Genomic DNA, 23,946 nt, shown 5'->3' on the forward strand with positions numbered 1-23,946 from the left:
TCAAAGCGTCGGTGTCTTCATGCATATCCCTGCAGGATGGAGCCCCCCGGGAGGACCCCGCACGTCACCCCCCGTCCTGTCCCGCCGCAGCTCAGCCTCTCCCCACCCTCGCCGGGGAAGGCGCCCTCCTGGTGCGTGCAAACGCTGGGTGCAGGATCCATGCGAGAGCGGAAACCGTGGGCCGTGAGCGCGTGGGGATGCGCCGAGAGCGGAGCGGGGGTGGACGGAGTGGGGGCGTGCAAGGCAACAGCTCCCCCCTCGCCTCTCCCTGCTGCTGGAGCTGGTCCCAGCCGTGCCCATCGCCCTGCTGGGGACCCCAACCCTCTGGGACCGCAGCAGCGGGAGGGGGGCAGGACCCCAGCACCCCCCCAACCGCTATGAGGAGGTGAAGGAGGATGCGCGGACGCCGGGCACGGGCACGTCGGGGGCCGGAGGGGAGAGCGGGAGGCACCGGGCGGCTTTGCGCAGGGTCCGGCCCAAGTCGGCCCTGAAGCGCCGGATGCAGAAGCAGTAGACGAGGGGGTCGAGGCAGCTGTTGAGGCTGAGCAGGGCCACGCTCAGCGCGTGCAGCACGTCCAGGGCGGCGGGGGGCCCGCAGGGCGGCACGGGGGGCCGGCTGCCCACCCAGGGGGCCAGCGTCAGGTGGTAGGGGGCCACGCACACCGCGAACACCAGCAGCATCCCCAGCACCATGGCGCGCGCCTGCTGCCGGTGCGAGCCCGGCGAGGCGGCGGCGGGCGCCGACAGCGAGCGGGCGACGGAGGCGTAGGTGCCCAGCACCACCAGGAAGGCGGCGGCGAAGAAACCCACCATGGCGTAGGCGTAGGCTCGGTGCCGCGCGTGCTGCTCGAAGCAGGTGGTGGCCCCGGCGCGGGCCGGGAAGGTTTGCCGGGCGGCCAGGGTGGGCACGGCACAGCCCAGCCCCAGTAGCCAAGCCAGGGCACAGGCCAGCGCGGCCCCACGGCGCCCGGTCAGCGGCAGCACCGGCCGTGCAGCCCGCACGGCGCAGTACCGGTTGAAGCTGATGAGCGCCATGAAGGTGACGGCGCTGTAGGTGGCCACGTAGTAGGCGGCCCCGGCCAGGCGGCAAGCGGCCTCCGAGAGCAGCCAGTCCCCCCCGGCCAGGTAGTAGGGGATCCAGAGGGGCAGGGTGAGGTTGAAGAGGATGTCGGCCAGCGTGAGGTTGATGAGGTAGATGCGGATGGCCTTCCTCACCTTGCCGCTCTGCAGGAACACCAGCAAGGCCACCAGGTTGCCCGGCAGCCCCACGCACAGCACCAGGCAGTAGACGGCCGGCACCAGCACGAACTGCACCGGGTCGCGGGGCACGCACTCGCCGGGGAGCTCCGCCGGCAGCAGCCCCGATGCTGAGCCATTCATCCCGGGCTCCTGCAAAGACAGTCAGGGACCTGCAGCACATGGCGGGGGCATTGGACCGGGTGGGACAACTCCAGCTGGTGCCTACAATTGCTCAGCACCGGACACAGAGCTGCCTTGTGGGGTTGCTATCAAACACGATCAGCTCTTCCCCACCCCGAGGGAGCTGACGGGCTCCGAGAACCATCCCAGCCCCCCCAGCCGCATGTCCCCATGCCGCCAGGCAGCCGGGGGCTCCGCCAGCCCGGCGCTCCCCAGGGACCGGCAGGCGCAGCTGCACCACGGCCCAGGGGCAGAGCCGCAGACGGCGGCACCCGGAGGTGCTGAGCTGGCTCCAGCTCGCAGCTGCGGGGCTTAACGCCGCCTAACACCGCCCTCACAGCCGTGAGCTTGCTGGGGGCTGCACGAACCCCTCCAGCCCTGCTGCTGCTGCAGCTCCCGCTTCTTCCTGCTCCCAGCGCCCCAAAATCCCTGTGGGGAAAGTCACCCAGCGGCTCTGGGTGCATCAGAGCACAGAGATGACGGTGATGGGGAGGGGGGCACCAGCATGGGGCAGGTACCCCCTTGTTCCCCAGTCCTGGACACGGGAAAACCTCTCTCTGTTGCAATTCCTGTAGCCCAGGGCTGCAGCAATTTCACCTCTCATCACGGCCTGCCCACACCTTGCCGACGGCTCTGAGTCACCGAGCAGGCGTCTTCCAGCACAGCAGGGCCAGATCCGGTGCACGCAGCACCCAACGCCGCGCCAAGGCACGGCGGGCTCGGGCTGCTGAGCAGGTGCCATGCAGGGCTCATCCCAGTGAGCTTGAGTTATTTCACAGAGCCAGTGCAGACCCCTAAAGATCCCCCAGCTCCCTCAACACTCCCCTCTTCCCTTTCCTTTTTCCACCCTCATTGGCACAGGGACGCATCTGCCCATGCTGCACCCCATAACCAGGGGGTCACCCCACGCTCCCTCCCATCCCCGGCTCAGCACCATGCTGCGGACACGTCAAGGCGCTCGCTTACCCCGTGTTCCCTCCGGCTGCTCCTCGCTGCCTGGCCGAGCTGGGCTGCTGGAAGCTTTAAATGCTCAGGGCGGGCTGGGGGAGGCAGGGGACGCCTCATTCCAGCCCCCCCCCCGGGCCCATGTGGGGGTGAGAGTGTGCGGGAGGGCAGCTGGAGCAGGGAGGCACCTGCGTGTGTATGTAATGGGGGCGGCCACGCTGGAGCCATGCTAAGACCCCCGCACCAGTGCTGGCTGGGGGCACGGGGGTGGTGGTGTCTGTGCCCCCCCCAGTGCCCCCGTCCCCTTTCCAGGGCCATTTCCCAGGCCCCACATGAAAGCAGCGGAGGTCAAGTTTCTGCACTCAGCAGCTGGGAGAAGTAGGGCAACCAGAAAGGGATCAAAGCAGGAATCTGCCTCCTTGTGCTTTTGTTTGCTTCAAAGGGGGATTCAGCAGGAGCAGAGCCCCAGGGCCCCCCCAGCCCTGCAAAGAGGACGCTCACCGCTCCCTGCTGCCTTGGGACAGGGACCCTGTCCCCTTGGTTAGTGGCTCAGATCCTGGTGGTGGCACTGGGGGGTGCTGCACCTCTCTGAGAGCCTCATCTCACCCCAAATCTGTCCCAGCTGCTTTGCCGGAAGATGCACAGGGTTCAGATGTGATACTGGGCTTCTGCCAAGCTGCCACCACACAGTGCCCATCCCCAGGGGACTCAGTCTGTCCTGGAGAACAGATGGGTCCCTGCAGACCCTGCCCCACTGGAGCAAGACCCCCAGAAGCACCTGCCTGAGCCTGTCCAGGCACAGGGCTTGAGGGACCTTGGGGCTGCTCTCAGCCCACTGGGTGCGCAGCAAGCGGCCTTGCACATTCCAGGGTGGCTCCAGACAGCCGCAGGGCTCCTGCCCCACACAGGCTCTCGTTGCTGGCTCTCTACCCCAGTGTGCTGCCCACATATTTCCCAGTCCTCATCCCCAGGCGCTGCTCCGGGATCCCACCAGCCTCCCCTCCCAGGACTCAGGGACCTCCCAGCCTCACAGTGTCCCCTGCAGCTCAGCACCGGGGGAGGCAGAAACAGACAGTGGAGGCAAAACATGAAAAAACAGAAGCTTTATTCCAAAATATGAAAGCCCCCATGAGAGCCAGCGCCAGCCCGGCATGGGAGGACCCGACCACCTCATGCTGGTTCAGCACTGGAGCTGCAGCGGTGCCATGGTGGAGCCATGGCTTCCATCCTGCAGCGCCCTGCTAGCAGCAGGGCCGCACCACCCAGCAGCGCCACGTTACCTCGCAGCCCCCCAAAACACCACAGGGGTCTCGCCTCCCTCCATCCATCTGTCCGTCCGTCCTTCCTTCCTCCGGTCACTCGAATTTGGGCTTGGCGGGGGCTCCGTGGCCGCGGATGTTGAGCAGCAGCAGGAGGCCGAGGCAGAGCGTGGCGGGGGCACACATGGCCAGGGGCTCCCGCAGCACCAGCAGCGTGTAGATGGCACCTGGAAGAAGGGGTGCAGGAGGCGTCAAGGGGGGTGCTGGGGGCCACGAGCCCCCCGCCCCGCCGTTTCTCACCCATCATCACGATGCTGAGCACGAAGTTGCTGATCTCCTGCAGCAGCTGGGGGCCGACGGCCAGCAGCAGCCCGGCCACCGCCTCCACCCAGCCGACAGCCGCCAGGTATGGGTCGGGCTCGGGGGCGAAGCCAAAGTCCTTGAGGGGAAAGACCTCGGCGAAGCGGACGAACTGCGCCTGCTGGGGACGGCGAGCGGGGCCCAGCTCCAGTTCTGAAGCCCCCCTCAGGCTCCAAAGCCCCCCTCAGACTCTGAAGCCCCCCTAGGGCTCTGAAGCTCCCCACAAACTCCAAAACCCCCCCTAGGACTCTGAAGCCCCCCTCAAGCTCCAAAGCCCTCCTCGAGTCCTGAAGCCCCCCTCAGGCTGTCCACGAAGCCCCTTTCAGGCTCCAAAGCCCCCCTCAGGCTGTGAAGCCCCCGCTATGGCTCCTAAGCCCCCTTCGAGTTCCAACCCCCCCCCCATGGCTCCGAAGCCCCCCTCAGGCCGCCCCCAAAGCTCCCAACCCCCGGGGGCCGGCTCCCCCTCACCATGTGCCGGTGCACGTCGGCTGAGAGCCGGTCCGTGAGCTTCACGGCGCCGGCCAGGAGGAAGAAGAGCCCGAGGAGGACGCGCAGGGCGGCGAACACCGCCGCCATGGCGGGCACGGGGCGGGGACGGCGACGGGGGCGGCGCGGCTCGGCCCGGCCCGGCCCGGCCCGGCCCCGGGAGCCGCCTCACGGCCTCGACCCCGGGGCTCGGCTCCGCGCAGCGACCGGAGCAGGGCTGGGGGTTGTGGGGGGCCCGGAACAGGGCTAGGGGTTGTGGGGGGCCCAGCCCCGCAGCCCCCCCCCACCCCCGGCAGAGTCCCCCCCCCCCCCGTACCCCGGGGCCATGCTGCTGCGCGGTGCCGTTGTGGTAAACCACAAATTATTTAATTTTCAAAGCCCGTAAACCAAACGTGTTAAAAGTCGGTGAGGGGAAGCAGCGAGATGGCAGGGGGCATCGCCTGCCCTGACCCCACGCTCTCGCTCGGCTCCCTTGGGGTGCAGCAGATGTCGGTGCGGAGCTGCGCCCTGCGCTGCTGGAGCACGAGCAGGCAGCCCTATTGTCTAGGAGAGCCTCTTGGGGGGAAAAAGAGAAAAATAAAAGAGCCCAGACCCTGACTGAATAATGGATTGAGGTGCTGAGGGCCATAGCACATGGTGTGCGGGGTTGTGTTGTTGCTGCACGAAGCCCTCATCATTTCTCCAGGCCCATTGTTAGTGCGCGGGGGGAGAGGAGCGCAGCGAGGCAGCTCCTGAAGAAACCATTTTCTGTTAGCTTCAGGAGAATTTGCTCTTTTCCTGCGACAGCAAGGTCTCACCCGCCCCCGAGGCAGAGCAGAGCCCGCTCAGACACAGGCCAGAGCTAGCTGTAGTTTCTGTGCAAAAGCGCAGCACCGTTGCATCATCTGTTTGCTTCCCCTCCCGGACCCGCACATTTGCCTTCCCCAGGCAGCCAGCACCAAGCACGGGGCACCCACATCATGGTCCGGCTCTGGGGCGGGGGGGGGGTCACAGCAGCCATAGGACAGGGCAGGGTGGCACCACAGCTGCGTCGTGCTGGTGGGCACGGCCCCTGCCTGCGGGGACACCCGTCCTACACCCAGGGGTGCTGGAAGAGCCAGGCCTGGCTCACAGACCTGGAGCAGTCGGTGCCCCCAGGGCCACCCGTCCTGCACCCAGCAGCGGTGGAAGAGCCAGGGTTGGCTCGCAGACCAGGAGCAGCCGGTGCCCCAGGAGCCCTCTGATGCACGTCACAGCAGCAAGTGACTCAGAGCCGGCTGCCGCTCACCCAGCTCTCTCTGTGCAGGAGGGAGAGGAATAAATAACTCGTCCTGCCTTGGTGCAATCCTACCCCAACGGGAAACATCTGCAGACAAAATATAGTTCCCTCTTTCCCCAGACCCTCCAGCCCCAGCTGGGACTCTGCTATCTTTAGATTTATGAGCCCAAGCTCCTCCTATGAGTCATTCATCATTTGTCCGTAATAAAACGTCCTTCTGCATGGCAAAAACTGTCCCCCCACCACGTAAGGCTGGAATACAGTGATCTGCCACAGGTTCACTCATTTGTTTCATAAATTCAGCAGGACAATGCCATGCTTTCTGTCCATCCCAGCTCTAAACCAGCCCCACACTTGACCCCTGGGGTACTCACACACACACAAGCTTCATTCCCCCCCTTGTATCCCCAGGAATCGCAGCCCCGGTGCCGCTCCGAGGTATCTGGGGCTGAATTGCAAAGTAGATAAATACAGTGGCTGTGACAGGGCTCCACCACCATCCGTGCCATGCATACCAGCTCTCAGCCTCTGATGTTTATTACAGGAGCTACTTAGACTAATGAAACATGCAGTAGAACCAGGTAATCAGCTTCACCAGCCAGCAAACAATAACCTGCTGGCATGCTGCCCAGATGTTAAGGGAAAAAAAAAATGCTCTATGCTAGTCATCTATCAGGTGATGATACAATGGCCTACACACTGATGAAAAAAGCAAGGGCTTTCTGCAATTCACCAAAACATGCGCAATTTCAATACAAAAAGCAGAACACGGTTTGCTTATAAAAGGAGTTGTAGGAGGTGAAGTTCATTTAGAGTGCTGGTACCACTTTTAGGCTTAAAGTTTCACATAAGAAGCTGCTGCAACAGAGGGAACTAAACCAGGACAAGTTACTGGAAAATAACAGAATTTGAGGAAAAAAAGGCTGCATATGGCTGCAGTAGCTGTGGAGACAAGACAGTGAAACCCACCCACGTTCCTGCCACTACGGGCCTCCACTGCTTTGAGGCAGCACTTCCCTCACCAGCGAGACACCTCCTAAAGGCACAGAATGCAGGGGGCTCCTGCTTTCCAAGTCCATCCTCAAAGCACTGTTCCCAAGAGCATTGCAGTGCTTGATCCTTCCCAGCACAAGGTCAGAGGGCTGCTCAGCCTCTGCAGCAGCTTCAGCACTGCACACACCACAGCGCGTCATTTCTACAGGTAACTGACCACACAGCTCTTCAATTCCTTCCCTCAAGGCTCCTCCTCAGTCAAAACTAAGGTCTGAATTAACAGGCGAATAACTTAATCTTTGAACTGTGTGCAGTACTTAATGAATCCTGCAACAGAACCTAATTAAGATTGAACCTGTCAGCTTGTTAACAGCATGTAATGCAGCACCTTTTCCATCACACCTGCCAGCAGCTGCTGCATGGCTATTGAGGAACCACAGAACCTCTTCTCTAAGAAGCCTCTTCAAAATCCGGACAATAGCATGAAGATGGCAAATCAATGAATGAATTCTCTCAGACTATCCAGTACCTGATTGCATGAAAAAGGGAAAAACAGCAGATAAAAGCTTTTAACGCAGCATCCACCCTCTGTGCTGTAAAACTCAGGCACAGTGAAATACCAAGGCACCCCCTGCTGCTGCTCACCCACTCACAGCAGCTTGCAGCTGCCTGCAGCTCGATTTCTTTCCCTCTAACCATGCCTTGAGACACACTCATGACTGGCATGGAGCCACACAGCTGACAGTCCAGCAGCTGCTCATCTAACCAACTCTGAATGCCTGATGAGTAGAGGTGGGCACCAGGGCTACTCATCTACACACACTGCTACAAAACAATATTCTGAGTCAGAAATGATGCAGTAGCAACCAACATCATTAAGTAATGAAATCTCCTCAGTTGGATGCAAGCAAACTGTATTTAAGACAAACCAGAATCCATTCCTGACTGGCATTTGAAGCACAGGTGAACTTGTTCCCAGCCAGACACTAATACTTCATCAGTGAACACCCAGACACAGCTTAAGTGCTGCACACAGCCCTGCCACATTCAGTACAATTAATTTTGATCATGGTAATCTCGCAACAGTTCCTAGCCAAATGTTTGTGACTTCGTGTGCTGTAGGGGGTAACTTTGTTATAATGCAACTGTATTAACAGAGCCTACTGTTCGCCTATTTTAAACACATTAGCAAAAACTACTTGATATTTAAACAATGGATTATATTTAATAAATGACAGCAGGAATTATGCATGTGCGCAGAGTGGCTTTACAGCTGTCTTCAAGCAGTAAAGCAATTTGAACCCTGGAAATCTGTGCTTCAAGTGCTAAAAACAGCACTTCTCTGGCTTTCAAGGAATTCCAACACTGGCAGCTCAGGCTTAATTACTACAGTCATCACTGAGTAAACTATTACAAACCAATCAAGCACATGTAAATGTTCAGAAACCTATTATATAGAGCAGTACACAGAACTCTGGAGATGGGGGATATAGTGGGTGAAACTTCCAAAACCTCCTAAAGTGCTTTAGGGGTAAAAGTAGTTTATAAAAAAAGCCTATGTCAGTCATTTTAGCAAAAGCACACATGGCTACACACTGGTCAGGAATACATCTGACCCCCAAACTGAAACAGTCCAGCTACAAGAATAAGTCCACAGCATATCCCCAGCAGAAGAAAAAATATTGTATTATATATTTGTTATTAGTTAAGTGTGGTTGCTTCCTATGCTTCTCAGTGTAGAACAGGATCCAATGACCCAAATCCATCCTTACTCCACTGCTCCAAGCACATTCTGCATCACCTTCTACAGCCTTATTTGTGGCAGTGTTTCTCAAATGCATCCATACCACATTATGCTCAACAACTTACTGAATACACTTCAGAATAAAACAGAAGTCATTAAGAAAATTTAAATATTTTATTTGTAAAAATCAGTATGTTCCTGGCTCCTCTTCACTGCATTTGGATGACTTCTGCAAGTGAAAAACACAGAGTTAGCAAGAACTTTAAAATTACACCAGAAATCACACACAATGACATGGAAAGGGAATCAGTGCATCACACAGAAAAGGTCATGCACCTATCAAATAAATACTCTCTAGGATCATAAGTTCTTACATCAGACTCGAGATAAAATGAATAGCATTCATGTTTTCATCTACCTCTAAAGATCAAGTGGCTTTGTTTTACTACCCCAGAAACAAGGGCAGCAGTGACAAGTTGCACAGGATTCAATAGGAGTTCACCAATTGAATCTCGCTGGTTTCACATCTTACAGGTTCAGCTGTGGCATAGCTAAGCATTACTTACCCCTCACTCATGTGTTAAGGTACTTTTGCACGTTGCTCCTCACACAAGATTTAAAATATCTGAAGCTCCCCCTTGTAGTTTAAGTAACAAATTAGAGGGAAAATTTCATTAATTCCAGCTCTGCAAGTTAGTTTATTTCCCTAAACAGCTATTGGCTTGCGTTCTTGTATGCACTAACCTATCTTGCAGGTAATTTTGAAAGTTCAATGTTCATTAACTATTTCAGATAAGTAGCACTTATAACAACTTTTAGCTAGATTAACATGTAAGTAGCTGCTTTATTCCTGTTTCCTTGTTGACCTATCACTCCATCCTATTCACACTCCTTCCATTTGAGCCTTAACTTAAAAATGCTTATTTCTTGTTGACCACCTACAGTGTTCAGATGACAGTTTATTTGATGCTGCAGGGCTGAAAAGCCTCAAACAATGGTTAGATCTTGGCTCTACAAAAGAAAGATTCATAATTTTTATATAAAATTGAGATTAATAAGAGGCAAATTCCAGGCAGGAACTACCTGACATCACAGAGTGATGCACTGCTCTAACAGATCAGTAACCTAAGGACAGCATCTACTTACTTGTTCGCTTGTTTTCTTGGTCCATTCACATATCACTGGACATCGTGCTGGATGTGCTCATGCTCAGCTCCTGAACTAGAAAAATATTCACAAGTTTTATTTACAATGATTTTTAAATATTTTGTACAAACCCACATCTAGAAAGGTGTTTTTAACCACTGCTCTCAAGATACCAAGCCCAAATGGAGTCCAGGTACTAAACCCCACACCTTGAGAGCAGGGTACTAAGTTCTACCTTATACATTTCACATATTCACTAATTCAAAGTTACTTTGTGACTGAACATCAAGTGTCCAAAGGCCTTTATTATTTCACCCATACAGAACAAGACAAAGTTATGCTTACTTCCAATGGATGAGCACTCCAGTTTCACTCAGCTTGCATCTTCACCTAAAGGATAACAATTGAAGTTATTATTATAATACACACAGCAAGTTATGACCATTTCAAAACTAACTTAAAAGCGAAGTTTTAAGATATGTGGACTGATTAGTTATGAGGGGGAATTTACAAATTATTCCAAAATATTAAGTGGAAGAATAAGGGGCAGAAACAGACTAGCCTAAACATTTGTAAAGAGGTGAAAGAATATGCATGTAGTTGCCTGAAGAACTGCACCTTGTCTGAGCACAAACCGTAAATCACCAGTCTGAGTACAATGAAGTTTGATTGCAGCCAGAGGTATACTATCCCTTATGTGAAGGCATTAATTTTATCAAGCTACTTCAACTATTTTAACCTAGTTTGTTTCCTGTGCAATGCCCTCTCTTCCTTCTGCTTCGTGAAGGAGTGCAATGTCCCTAATTCCTAGCAGCCCTCAGTTCAATAGTCCTAGAAGTGCTTCAAAAGCCAAAGGAAGACACTATTGATTAGCACTGTCAGTTGACTGCTTTTATTCTAAGCAAGAGATTCTTCCCTTCTAAAGACCCACCCCTTTTACTATAGCTAAGTTGAGGGCAAACTGCAATAGTTAGCAACTAGGGAATGTAGTAGTACAACATTCTGTGCACACCTCTAGTTGGGAGGCAAATCACACTATGGCCACAATGTGATTTGACCAGGTAGGGACAAGTTCAAGTTTAGTCTCAAACCCACCACCTGGGTTTTATCATGGCCCTCAGGAGCAGTAGTATGCACATTTTGTTTTCTATGCCATAGCAACAAACACCATGCATAAGGGATACTATATCTTTGTGCATCCTTTTAACACTCCAGATTCGCTTATAGGCACACTCCTCCCAACCCTCCCCAGTTAGCTCTTCAGTACTGGTGTTCAAAAGCAACATTTATAGAGATGGGGTATTCACAGACCACTGCGGGATTGCACAGCCAAGTCCTAACATGTCAATCATTATCTAGCAGCAATGACAGAAGTGGGAGAAGGCCAATCCTCCCTTTTTATTTTTTCCTTTTCCAGTAAGCAGCTATTTAAGAGCCCCACTAACTGGCATGGAGAGAAAAATCTGAAGCTAATTAGCAGATTCCAAACTTGCTAGTAGTGGAAGAAGCCAAGTATTTACCCAGAACAGCGTAACTTTTTATGCATCCTTTCCAACATGCTTAGCCTTATTTAAGAGAATGGAACAAAACACTGGCCTTCCTGATCATGTCACTGCAGCTGGCAATGATTAACAGAGACATGCAACCCCATTACTGCTGAAGTCCTAAAACTACTCACAGGCCTCAGTGTTTAGCTATGGGGAAAACTGCAAGCAAATCAACACTTTGTATGCTTAATGTTACAGTAAAGCCCCCATACACACTATGCTGTGCTCTCTCCTGACAGCACCAGATTCTGGATCTGAGGGCCTAACAGGTACGCATATGTATTCTGACACCACACTTCTGAGCTTCAGATAAGCTTTAGATAAGCTTTTTTGAGAAAAAGTGTATTTCACACACAGGTGTAAATTCAAGATGAAACACAATGCAAGCACTTTAATGTCATTTCTTGGTACCCACTTGTTACAGACTGGCTTTTAAGTTATCTACCACACCAGGTTTCATTACTGCAGACAGTCAGAGCTAGTATGAGACCCATGGTTCAGTCACAGATTGCTTGCTCCACGAGTGTCAAAATCCTACTAGTTTAAGTATGTAGAACAAAGCAGATGTGCCAATAACCCCTCCACGACATTCCTACAGGTCAAGTATCCAGAGCACACTGGAAATACTAGTTAGATCTGAGCACTGGTTTAAGGATTAGCAGTTCAGGTTTGCTACCTGACAGTATGCGTACTGTCAGCAGTTTCGCTACTGAATTCTAGTCACAGATTAAGAGTAAGCCATCACCAAAAAGCCGAACTGAATGTGACAAGTGGTGTCACTGCTTGACTAGCTAGAGTTCAGCTACACTCACTGTGGTGTAACCAAAGACCTGATATTATGATCTTAACTTTAAGGTGCAGCTGCTTCCAATGGAACATTGAAAAGCTAACTACAGCAGAGGGCAAGGCTGTCCGGCAGATCACCTGTTCACCAGCAAGAGTCTTTTCTGGAAGGTAACACAGAACGGTCCAAAATACCAGGAACAAGTATTGCAAAGCAGACCTTTGCAGAACAAGGGGGAAAAACACATTACAACACCTCTGAAATAAACTGATCAGACAAGAGGCTGGATCATGTGCTGAAACGAGGGACCTTGAAATTCAGGTTCAAGAACTAATGCAAAAGAGCTGCAGATCAGCATGTCTGGATGTCTGGAAACATAAGCATGTTTATCCTGAAACACTACATTCAGCATTTTTAGCAATGAAGAGTTTAGAATTACATCCTCGAGACTGATGAAAAATAAAATTGCGCATTACACTACCAAGATGACTAAGAGGCAGAAATACAGAATCTCACCACTAGCAATTAAAGGCAGAGAAATGTGATATGCTTGTCAATCAAGGATTAATTAAAATAAAGACAACTGAAATTTCCAATAAGCTCTACCAAACTTTTTACAGGGATATTCGTTCAAGCACTCATTTGTATGTCCTGAGAAATATTCCCAATCAGTCTTAAAGCTGGCCGTATTAGTGAGCTTTGACTATCAGTTCACAGAGGGCTAGAGCAGTGATTACTAATACATTTCCTACCGAGCCAAGACTCTACAAAAGGGATGCACTGCAGATGGGCTGCTTTGTCACTACAGAAAGTTTAAACGATGCTTTTCTAGGCACTGACAGCACCTAGTTGACTAGTTAACTGAGTGTAAGGTCACATTCCCTCTTCCCCACAAAGCTTGCCTAAGAACATCTTCGTTACATCGTAACTGAGAAAAATTCACACAAGCCGAGTCGTATGTACAAAGGAATCGGGTCTGAAAATACTTATCTAAGAACCACAGTAAGTTGCTTATTGACTCTGAACAAGACAAAGCTCAACACCGAAAACCACGCAGCTTTGATGCAAGCTTAGCATACAGGTATGAAGAGTGCTGCACTGTAATTCCACAGTCAGAAGTGTGATGTCAGAATACCCACAGTATAAGATTACATAGAAAGTCACCAAGTTATATTATATTGCTTGTTACCTACCTGTACGCAGTCGGCAATGAGAATCTTGGAGCAAGCAGGAATACTACATCCGGGTCCTAATGTCCATTGCCATTTGTGGTACTACGTTCCTCACAGTTATGAACTGCAGAAATGCTGGCTAAGTGCAGTTATGTAGCAGGCCACTAGTTTTAAGTGTAAATTGCAGTCTCAAAAACTCCAGCAAAAACTTGCTGCCACAGTAAATGGTTGCCAAGGAGAAGCCAAGAATTTTTCTACCACAAAAATACCACAAAATCTCAAAAGCAGTTTCAGTTTCTCATCAGCTGTATAAATGATTAGTGTAATGTGTCTACACCAGAAGATAAGATTATTCTGTATTCATTTCTGAGAAAGCGTGATGATATGAATAACGATACCAGTTTCTACATGCTGCAGTTTTTAGATATCTAAGTGTCAAAATGGGCTCAATTTTGTTAAAGCAAGCTAAATTGCAACAGCCAATGTCCTCCAAGTCCAGTACAAAAAGGTGTTGTGAGCCAGACCATCCAAAAACAGGTCTGACCAACCAAGCACTTTCCTGAATTGTTTTAAAGATTCAATTACATCAATCTGATTTTATGAAAAAAAGTCCAAAACCTCATAGGAACAGATCAAAGGAACATAACCATCTCACCTCCCACATTTAGTAACTTTATCAGATTTTAAAATTGACATGTCTGCCAGCTTTTAAGACACCACCTTTAAAAGGTCTTGAAATCGAGTTGGCTATTTAATTGTATGCCTGTTGAATACATGCAACTCAAAGCAGAACTTTAGAGTTTTAGAAATTCTGCTTATGCAGCTACAACAAAGCTACATTTAACCAAACTTTCAGATGTTTTGAAAACTGCCGATTCTTCTATATATTTACTGGTCATGGTTTTGCAACTCATCGATTTTTAGTACCTAGCAACAGTAGCTTACATACAAAACAGGGGTACCAAGAGAGAACCTCTGTAAGGTACAAGGACATCAGCATCCTTCACTCTTCACAGTTACAGAGCTACAAGGGAACATACTTTAGGATATGCACCAGCATCTCTTTAATAAAGAATGACATGTAATCTGAAAAATAAACTGAAAAAATTAATTTAATGTTTACGTTCAGAATTCCCCATCTCAGACACCTTCACTTTTTGTGGGTGTCCCATGAACACCCTGCAGAAAACATATGCATTATTTAGGACTACTTAAAGCAAATTGCAGTGGGACTGCTGATTTTTGGGCTAAGTATCCAATACCAGTACTCCCAAATACCTGGTCTGCAGTTTAGGAACTGCCAATTCGGAATTTCCTGAATAGCAATTCATTGTCTTAGCATTTTTATCAACCTCCACACTTTTCTGGGAAAATAAGAAGCATTCACCAAACCAGCTGAGTCACTATTTAGTGCACTGAATATTCCAAAGTCAGTGTTACCTGTTATCAGCATTTCACAACCTGCTACTTTTTCGTTTGAGGAGTAACAGCACTTACAGTGAGTACTTCAAGAGCGAACATCCGCACTCTAAGATACTGCGATCTGACAACTTTTAACCACAGAGAAAATTTAGCATAGAATTTAGAATTAGCCAATGCTTCGCACAAGGAGCGGAAAGATCTTTGTAAGATTAAAGCTACTCACAGAATGCTCGGTAGTTGGGGAGTGGCATGAAGGTACAGCCAAACTAAGTTTACCTACTTTGTGCCAAGCAGGTTGATGTATCCTGCATTAACACAAGGCATTTTATGCTGGGAAGTCACGTTCCCAGCTTAACTGGTACAATGTCATAATAAGCAAAGCAACTACCTTATGAGTCCAGAATGCTTTGAAATTCTTCTGGGGCTTAACGAAGTTAACAGCAAGCTAATGAATTCATCAGACCTACAAAACAGCCTTGAAGGGAGTTTATTTGTACTGTGCAGTATTAACTGTTAGCTCCAGATTTAGATACTACTTTTGATGCATTACCTCCACACATCAATAATAGCAATAACCATCGTGCAAGAATGCTCGTTTCTCTGTATTTTATATACAGGCATTTAGGATTTACCCACCAGCTACAAGACTTAAGACTAGTTCCTGTAGGCCCCATAATACAATTGAATTCTGAACTAGGCAAATTAGTCCACTCAATTAGCATGAGGACACAAGCAAGTTACAAGTATGAATTAGCAGGTTCTCCCCTCATCACTCAAGTAGCACTTCTGGTCTTTTTGCCAAGCAATTTCAGGTAGATATACAATACGGAGCAAGGCCAGATCCTGGAATCTCAAACACCTTAAGAGCATATAAGTATCTCAATAATAATCCGTAAGATAGGAAGTCAGTCAATACAAGTCTTTCTACAGATTTATTTTAAAATAACCATTGCTAAGTCTTCTGCTTAAAGACTTAAAAATTCCAAGCAGTAACTGCCAAGGTGGTAAGTGCTATCATCCCACCACCCATTATCCATAGCTAACATATGAAATTCGTTACATACTGCATTACTTGCAGTGTAGCTTTCACGACCATTATCTTACAGCACCTGCAAGATTTCCATTTGCTTCCTTATTGCAGCACAATTAATGTTTAAAAAAATCTGCACCTACCGGAAAATTAAGCTACTGTTTGACCCAATCTTAAGCTAGAGGCATTATGGGAAGAGATCTCAACTCTTCACTACAGTTCCACACCCTGGTCTAGTTTGACCTCTGTGGCAAGACTCTTGGGTTACTGCTGAAGGTGTGGTATTTAGCCTCTTAATTTAACCATGAATGGCAAGAAAAGTTACTACATTTAGTTTTCTATTTATTTGAAGCACAGTAAAAAAAAGTTGGTACACTTTGGGAATTCAGTGGCACAAGGTACACTGCCATCAAGTTAGGGACGTTATACATCAAAAAAACAGCTAAATTTGCTTTGAAACACTGCATTACATAATTAAATTGTACTCGCCCAAACAGACCACTTACAAATATTAGGTCAGTAAGTTTCTAACATCCATAAAAACGTAGCTTTCTTACTAAAATGCAAGAATTAAAAAGTTGGTGTCTAAACAAGACAGACAAAACAAACTGGAATGAAACTACAGGTCACATCTAAAATCGGGGCTTTTTGTTTGGGCCTTCATATTCTTCTCTCCCTCTACCATATCCTGTTGGCGTTCCAGGCCCCATTCCTCTAGGACCCTGGCCACCCACAGGCCCCGCACCTCCCTGCCCAAAGCGTTCAGGACGCTATTGGAACAGAATTAACAGTTCATTATATGTAGTTGATGTCCATGTGTGTTAAGTATATATTTTTAGAAGGTTCCGTAGTCAAGGTTCGTCGATACAATCACCATTGAGCCGATCCACAGGTACCGGGAACATAGAAAGGAAAAAAGGGTAATTTAAAAATTAGTTTATTGTAATACATGCCTTGAGGTATGTTCCCACTTGATGCATTCTCATACATCTGTTACAAAGAACAGATCCTCCCTGTAGTGCTAGAAATGTAAGCATTAGTGCAGATGTGAATTAACAACTTTTCCAAATGAGCTCTAGCAATTTTCAACCAAGTTAATGCAAATAGCTTGCAAACTTCTCACCTTTAGTGCAGTAAAAGCTTAGATTACATCACTGTCATTTCCAATAAGCCTAGCCAGAGAGAGTATCTTCAGTTCACTGAAGTACAAGCTGACATTCATAAAATGTCATTGTAAACAGAATGCCTACTCACCAGTTAATGGCATGTGCTGCAATAGAGACCATGTGCTTTTCAAGATGGGGTTAAGACTACGGTCTGCTGACTAAGCTGCAGAGGCCTTAGGCAGTGATCAAAACTGATAGTGAGCACTACTGGATTACAAGAAGAAAAAAATGTGAAAAAGCTCATGACCAGTGATTTACCTAACCAACGCAACTGCTCCATCAAGAGACTTGCTTTTATTAAATCCCACGTACTCCAGAACTGCTGCTGTATATGCAAAATGTGTTCAGAGAGCTACAATTTATTCAGTGTTTCAGGTTAGAGCTTATGCACAAAGGGTTCTGTGCATCCAGTCAATGTACCCCTCCCAGCCCACCTTCACCACATTCACTCTTGGAAAATTCACAACTTCAGTGTTGAAAGCCTTCACACCAAGATGTAAAAGCTAAACTGCCCTGCAATAAAGCAGAGGCTTCAGGTATTTTTGCCAGTAGCTCTAAGTTGCATGTACTTCATTCAGATACTGTATATCAGCAGGTGTGATCAGCATTCAATCTACAGAACTGACAAATTATAAAGTCAAAGATAGCTTTAAACTTCATTTCAAGCAAGTTTTCCACTACCGAGTAACAGAACAATGGTAGGTTGCTTGTTACAAAAGGTACCTGCAACCGAAAACTTTTACTTCAAGTTCTTGACTTCTGAAAGTTTGTTTCAATCCTTCCAAGAAAGGTATTTCAGAAATACTACCTGGGGTCTTTCTGCCTAAATCACAGCAGCTTAAGCCTACCTCCAATTCTGTTTATAAAGATAGCAGCCCAGTAACTGTGACAGCACTGTGTGGCAGAGATCCCCATCCTAAGAAACTCAAGGCAGTTAAACCATCTTACTGTCACACATTTTGACCATATCATGTTTTCAAGTATTCCCCAAGTTCAGCATGCACCTGTACCAGGAATTTCAGGAGGAGAAAAATATGCACAGCATTTACCACGGACTGCCTAACTGTTCATTGCGAACTTAGGAACTGCCTAAATATATCAGTAGATTATAGGTACATTAAGGCCACCAGCACTGTCTACTGAATCGATGAGGCTCTGCAAAGTTATGATTCCAAAGACACGGTTCCCATAAAAACAGAAGATATTTGACAAGCTACTATGGTAGCTCACCAAGATAAGCCAGAGGCCTAAGCCCACCCAAAAAATCATTTACTTCAGCTTGTGCAACACAGTACACCCTTTACGAGGAGGGTGAAAGCACACTAGCATCACCACCTAAACCAACATAGATTTCCATTATACTCATTAAGCATTTCTTTAATCTATATCGGTATTGCTTCAGTGTGATAACACCAAGCAGGCTCAAAGCCCATTCACACGTGTAGTGTGCCAAAAATAGTCATTTGGAAACATACCTCAGAACATGAGATATGCAGTAGCTTTAATGAACTCTACCTATAGTCACACTCAACAAAGAAAACAACAAGAACAGGCTATCATTCCTGTGTGAGCCAGGAACCACAAAAATGGCTACAGTCAAGGATCACTGGAACATGCCTAAAACCTAAAAAAACAGCATTTCTGCTTTTCTATGGCAAACTTCAGCATACAGAGTAAGTGATATGCTGTTCACCATTACTTAAGTTAATCTGCTGCTTAAAGAAACATGAGCACAGATTTTTGAATTAACAGCATATCCATACCAACATGCATCAATTCTAACTAGGCTTGGAAGGGCCAAAAGAAACACAGCATTAAACTTTGGAAAGGAGAACAAAGATCTCACTTGTCCATACGCAATGTCAAATTACTGAACAGCTAGTATGTTATTTTAACTCTGAAAATTGTCAGATTATTTGGAACTTGTAAGAATCCTTCCAAGCCTAACTATGATGCAGAATTTCTGAAGTCCAATAAAGTCAGAGTTAATTGCAAATATGCTTAACAGCACATTTGAATTCACTTACGAACAACTTCCAACTGTGTAAGCTACCATAATGGTTAACTAAACTAGTACTATATACTGCCAAACTAGTCTTCCATGTTAAACACCTGATAAGAAAGTCAGCAGTTAACAGTGATATTTGCACAACCATCCGAGCACAGAACTCAATTCCCAACTGCAACATTTCCCTTGTGCTAAACTAAAGCCACCACAGGATACATTACCATGTCACTTCCCATCATAGAACCACTCATGGCTGCTTGGCCAACTCCCGGATTAGCTTCATAACCTATGCCGCCACCACCTCCGAGAGGTGGAAATTTCTGGGCTGCAGAAGCATAAGGATCTAAGAAAGAGAAACATATAATCATATTCTGGCACTTTCTAAGGTAACCACATAAAGCAATTACTTAAAAATTCTTTACCTCCCATGTTCATTGTGGTGGCACCACCCATTCTCATGTCTCTCTCCCTCTGCGTAGAAGAAACAACTTTTAGCACAGAATCTTACTGAAATCTGTACCTTTCAGGAGATAAAGCACACATACAGCCCACAACTATCATTTCACTTACACTAAGACATCACATCATCTAACCTAAAGGAAGCAAAACGCATCAATCTCAAAAACATCCAAAGAATTCCAGAAATCCCCAAGCATAGTAACATATCCAGAAAATACCATGTTTTCACTTACTGGATCCATGTAACCCATTCTACTATAATTCTCTTCCCTCTGTCTTCTCATCTGTTCTTCCATCTCTCGCTGACGTATCATCATTTCTTCTTCTCGCCTGCGACGCTCCTCCTCCTGCCTGATCATCCCAAAGCAGACCATTAAACTACAGGAGTAACACTTTCAACATCTCATCAACATCACATGTATGAGCAATTCAACACTTCAGCAGAAGAGATACCATATGATGCTTAAATACTTGAGAAAAAAACTTACACTGCAGTTCAATTTCTCATATGCAAACTGAAGTCTCAATGGAGGTTCTTGACAAAATAAAAGTTTTCACATTTAGTTTAAAAGAAGCAGACGTACAACTGAAAAATCCTGTAAAAGCCAGACCAACCTCAGCTGGATTTCCTTGCGTTTCTGCATTTCTTGATTATGGAGTTCTTCCATACGTCTCAGTTCCTCCTGACGCCTCATAAGATCTGCAGAAACCAAGTTTGTCAGCAGCTGTTCTACAAACTCAGACTTAAATTCACATTTCAATTAGATCAACCTCATTTATACTACAGCAGACAATATTTATAACCCTATTTTTAGCTATACTTCATTTAATTTAAAACTGAGAAACCACAATTCTCTAAGACTGAAACTATCAACCTCAGGTTCACAACAGGAAGCATGAATTTATTCAAAAAACCATTAAACAGTCAGTCATACATTTAAGCCGGCATTCAGAGCAAAAAGCATTTAGAGACAGAACTCAGAGCCAATTACCTTGACGCAAGAGGTTTGCCTGATGCTCATGATAAGCATCTTCCATCTCACTTTCAAGTTTGTCCTTGGCATCTTTCATGTTTTTTGCCACTTGTTCTCTCTGCTGTTTTTCCATTTCATCTAAAGATTTCCACCTCTGGGAATATTCAAATTCAAAACTGCCAGGCTGAGCAAAACGGGGAGGAGTCTCTCTTTCCCTGGAGAAAGGAAGATACTCAGTCAGGCTGCATAAGCCTGGAAACTGAAGGTCAATAAAAAGACCACAGGCAGAACAGCCAAAGAACTAGGGAACATCAAAAAAAAACAAAACATCAAAATACTACCTCGATGATGTAATATAAAGCTTGTTTTGACAGAACGATGAAAACAGTACAGGGTCTTATGGATTTAAAGAACAGCACTTAGTCCACAGACTACCAAACGCAAATGAGGAGACTCCTGCACTATATCACATCCAAGCAAATCTCTCTGCTTCCAGTTCTACTGCTTGTTTATCCTGTTCTTAACTCCCTCCTCAAAACACTGCTGGTAACTGCCAGCTGCAAAATCCTCAAAGACAAGACACCTTTGCCTAAACAGCTGTTCAGAACACCTGGATATGGAAAGATGAAGTTTTCAGTACCAACTTACTGGTTAAAGAAGAACTGTAATATTTATTTTAACTTAACTAGTCCTCAAAACACCTGACATCTCATTCTGTCGTACAAAGTAACTAGAGTTAAAAACTCAGTAATTAATGCAACAACACTAGAGAAATTTAAGAACTTTTCATGCATTAGCAATTTAAAGTACTTTAAGATTCCAGGAAAAACACTGATCTGCATTGTTTTCAAAAGACATTGTTGCTAAGCTGCTTATAGCTTTTGAACCTAACAAGCCATTTTGAACACACTTGTTTCAAGACCCACAAGATCTTCCCTCTCCACTCCCTTTGGTGATCTGAAAAACACATTTCTATAATAAATAGGCTTACTACAGAAGTCTTAACCTAACATTACTAAAGGAAAGACTCATCTACCACTGCATTTTTCTTGTGCAGTAGTCAACCTCATAAGGCAAATCCATGGGGAACTTTATTAGTTAGGAAACAAAATTTTAGTTTTCTTTAAGTAATAAACAATTTATTGTTCCCTTTCACATCAACATGCTATGTGCCTTAAATAAGATGGTAACTTTCAACAACAGTATGAGCAAACAACTGAAGCCTAATTTAAGAGCTGTGCAGGTACACTTACTAAAAAATATGTTAAAAGGCTGATATTTATGCCCTGTTTCTCTGGGATATTCAAAGCCAGATTTGAAAAACTGCTAACTCTTTCAGAGTCTGGGATCACACTTTTTTATCTATATACCATTTATAACAAAAGATAGTGCCTACTTTTGATACATTGGATTCTTCTGAGCAAGCTTTTCTGGAAGACCATCTTCATCATCCAGTTGTTCCAGTGGTTCCACAATAACTGGCCTAGGAGTGCTGAATACAAAATACACATTTTACATTCCCATAGCAATCTCCACTCCGAAAAGCTAGAAGCAACTGACAACTCTATGCAGCTTAAAACTAAAAATCCTAGGGAGCAAAACACTTACGTTGTCAACAAAAACACTCCTTCAGTACACCGTTCAAATGCCTTTCGAGCAGCTGGCTTTGATGCAAATTCAACAATGCCTTTTCCTGTTGATCTACCTCGATCATCTACAATCACAACAGCTCTTTCCACTGGACCAAACTGGGAAAACGCTTCCTCGAGTAACTCGTTGGAGACATAAGGTGACAGATTACGCACTGAAAGAGCAGCAGCATGTGTGGCAAACCGAACACGAAGCTGTCGACCCCTCATAGGGGTATCGTCCAATTCTGCCTTCGCGATTTCTGCAAGAGCTCTGGATTCCTGAGGGAAGTTTAAGACCCGGTTTTAGAAAATCATGTTACAAATTACTATTTCGGGAGAATTTTAAGGAGGTGGACATACAGTATGAAAGCCTACCAGTTTAATGAATCCAAAGCCTTTCCCTTTGTTGATAAAAACCTCTCCTGGCTCCCCATACTTGGCAAACAACCTCTTAAAGTCTTCATCCGTTATATCAGCAGGCAAATTCCCCACAAACAAACGGCAGCGCTGAGTATAGGTCTTCTCCCCGGGCCGCCTCAGAAGCGAGAGATTTGCTTTAAAACCCTACGAAGAAGCAAAGCGGTTCGAGCCATCCCTGCGTGACCGCGTCCCCGCAGCTCCCCAACCGGGGGGGGGCAGGCCGATACGGCCCCGCGGCTCCCCCGAATCCCCTCAGGAGGTCTCGCCCCTCGGCCCGGCGCCCCCCGGCCCCGCGCTCCTCCCCTCAAAATGGCGGCCGCGGCGCGCGGGGCCCCCATGGCGGCCGCCGCCATCTTGTGGCTCGGGGAGGGGGGAGGGCGCCATGACTCACCTCGTCCGAAAGCTTCTCGCCTCCGCCGCCTCCGGCCGGGCCCTGCTGCGACGAGAGGCTCTGCTGTCCCTGGTGCTGCTGCCCGCGGCCCCGCGGCTCTCCGCCCGGCCCGCCGCGGTGGCCCGGCCCGCCTTTATGCGGCCCGCCCGGCCCCTGCTGGGGCCCGCCCGGCCCCTTGGGCCCGCCGCCGGGCGACTGTCCTTGGCCTTTCTTAGGGCCTCCGGCCGGCGTGGGGCTGGGGCTCGGCTTGGGCTGCGGCTGAGGCTGGCCGCCGGGACCGGGGGGAGCTGAGGCGGGCGCGGAGCCCTGCGCCTGCTGCTGCGGCGGCTGCCCCGCGGGCAGAGCGGCCGGCGGAGGCGCCCCAGGTCCGGGTTGGCTGCCGGCGGGTCCCGCCGTGGTAGAGGCGGACGAAGAAGACGAAGGCGGCGGAGCCGAGGTTGACGCGGGCGGCTTCGGCGGTTCGGGCTTCGGGCCGCCGCCCGGCGGGCCGCCCGGGCCCTGCGGGCCGCCCCCCATAGGCCCGCGGTTCTGGCCCATCCCCATGCCGGGCGGCGGGGAGCGGAAATCGTGGTTGGGGCCGCCGCGGCCACCGCCGCCGCCTCGCCGGTGGAAGCCACCACCGCCGCCGCCACGGCTACGGAACCGATCCCGCGACATGGTGGTGGTGGAAGAGGAGGAGAGGCGCCCCGGCTGCTGCTCCTCGGAGCCCGCTGCGCAAAATGGCGGCGAGCTAAACGGCCTCGCCGCCGCCTTTGTCCGCCTCTAATATACCTTCCCCGCCCCCGGAAACCGCCCCCTAGCCCCCGATAGCCAATCGCCCGCCGCGGCGGTGAAGACCGATAGGCCGAGTGGCCAATCGCGTGCCCCTCTTCCCCTAACTCTTTGATCTTATTGGTAAAGAGCCTGCCCTCAGCCGATTGGTTCATTTGACCGCCGACATGGGGACAGGATGATCCGTTAACCTGCCGCGTGCTGATTGGGCAGTTTGAGCGGCGGGAGGCGAGCTTACGGCGGAAGAACGGCTCCTGATTGGCTGCCCACGGAGTCAGTCGGGCGCGAAGCCGCCGGGGCTACGGGGCCCGGGCAACCCCGGGGGTCCCGGCGTCGCCTCAGCAGCCCCACAGCAGGGGAACGGGGCCTTGAGGTGTTCGTGTCACAGCAGCCGCGGGCTTTAGCTGAGAGAAAAAATAATTAAAATAAAATAAAATCTGGGTCTCAGCTCTCTTTTCAAAATGATTTTGGCTCCTTTCAGCACAGCTGGCGCCTTTCCCTCCTACTTTGAGAGCACATTTGCCATACGAGTTTCTATTTGCTCGTTCGAGGCTGGCGGTG

At 48.8% G+C, this 23,946-nt stretch overlaps 3 protein-coding genes across 6 annotated transcripts; all 3 read right to left on the reverse strand.

The window, feature by feature from the left end:
- Positions 1 to 375: 375 nt before the first annotated feature.
- LOC118255662 (platelet-activating factor receptor-like) lies at positions 376 to 1,380 on the reverse strand. The gene has a single exon (XM_035562010.1). The coding sequence runs from the start codon at positions 1,378 to 1,380 to the stop codon at positions 376 to 378; it is 1,005 nt and encodes a 334-aa protein (XP_035417903.1).
- Positions 1,381 to 3,452: 2,072 nt separating this feature from the next.
- TMEM35B (transmembrane protein 35B) lies at positions 3,453 to 4,585 on the reverse strand. Of its 2 annotated transcripts, none has more exons than XM_035562177.2 (3): positions 4,452 to 4,585; positions 3,924 to 4,101; positions 3,453 to 3,850 (listed from the first exon to the last, which is right to left on the reverse strand). In XM_035562177.2, the coding sequence occupies exons 1-3, from the start codon at positions 4,557 to 4,559 to the stop codon at positions 3,720 to 3,722; spliced, it is 417 nt and encodes a 138-aa protein (XP_035418070.1). In that variant the 5' UTR covers positions 4,560 to 4,585; the 3' UTR covers positions 3,453 to 3,719. The 2 variants fall into 2 exon arrangements, with proteins under 2 accessions (XP_035418070.1, XP_035418069.1); XM_035562176.2 differs by having other exon boundaries at positions 3,924 to 4,104.
- Positions 4,586 to 8,616: 4,031 nt separating this feature from the next.
- On the reverse strand, positions 8,617 to 23,374 carry SFPQ (splicing factor proline and glutamine rich). 3 transcript variants are annotated; one of them, XR_007709117.1, is made up of 12 exons: positions 22,615 to 23,374; positions 22,179 to 22,367; positions 21,781 to 22,082; positions 21,569 to 21,664; positions 20,191 to 20,387; positions 19,814 to 19,898; positions 19,432 to 19,549; positions 19,162 to 19,210; positions 18,961 to 19,082; positions 9,956 to 10,000; positions 9,611 to 9,685; positions 8,617 to 8,693 (listed from the first exon to the last, which is right to left on the reverse strand). XR_007709117.1 is itself a non-coding variant. In XM_050715213.1 (11 exons), exons 1-10 carry the CDS (start codon positions 23,269 to 23,271, stop codon positions 9,980 to 9,982), a joined length of 1,836 nt encoding a protein of 611 aa, XP_050571170.1. In that variant the 5' UTR covers positions 23,272 to 23,374; the 3' UTR covers positions 8,617 to 9,685; positions 9,956 to 9,979. The 3 variants fall into 3 exon arrangements, 2 of the variants coding, with proteins under 2 accessions (XP_050571170.1, XP_035417962.1); XM_050715213.1 differs by having other exon boundaries at positions 8,617 to 9,685; XM_035562069.2 differs by lacking the exons at positions 8,617 to 8,693; positions 9,611 to 9,685; positions 9,956 to 10,000 and adding an exon at positions 15,444 to 16,335 and having other exon boundaries at positions 22,615 to 23,373.
- Positions 23,375 to 23,946: the final 572 nt, after the last annotated feature.

The sequence above is a fragment of the Cygnus atratus genome, chromosome 23, assembly GCF_013377495.2.
Source record: "Cygnus atratus isolate AKBS03 ecotype Queensland, Australia chromosome 23, CAtr_DNAZoo_HiC_assembly, whole genome shotgun sequence".
In the NCBI taxonomy this organism is placed as follows: Eukaryota; Metazoa; Chordata; class Aves; order Anseriformes; family Anatidae; genus Cygnus; species Cygnus atratus.

What these genes read in the sequence shown, in the direction of transcription:
- TMEM35B (XM_035562176.2), bottom strand. Translation starts at nt 4,559, where the DNA reads ATGGCGGCGGTGTTCGCCGCCCTGCGCGTCCTCCTCGGGCTCTTCTTC. An exon ending in CCGACGTGCACCGGCACATG is followed by an intron (nt 4,105 to 4,451) that starts GTGAGGGGGAGC and finishes CGCCGTCCCCAG; the next exon opens with CAGGCGCAGTTCGTCCGCTT. An exon ending in GCTCAGCATCGTGATGATGG is followed by an intron (nt 3,851 to 3,923) that starts GTGAGAAACGGC and finishes CCCTTCTTCCAG; the next exon opens with GTGCCATCTACACGCTGCTG.
- SFPQ (XM_035562069.2), bottom strand. Translation starts at nt 23,271, where the DNA reads ATGTCGCGGGATCGGTTCCGTAGCCGTGGCGGCGGCGGTGGTGGCTTC. An exon ending in GGAGTGTTTTTGTTGACAAC is followed by an intron (nt 21,665 to 21,780) that starts GTAAGTGTTTTG and finishes TTTTGTATTCAG; the next exon opens with CACTCCTAGGCCAGTTATTG. An exon ending in GGCAAACCTCTTGCGTCAAG is followed by an intron (nt 19,899 to 20,190) that starts GTAATTGGCTCT and finishes TGGTTTCTGCAG; the next exon opens with ATCTTATGAGGCGTCAGGAG.
- LOC118255662 (XM_035562010.1), bottom strand. Translation starts at nt 1,380, where the DNA reads ATGAATGGCTCAGCATCGGGGCTGCTGCCGGCGGAGCTCCCCGGCGAG.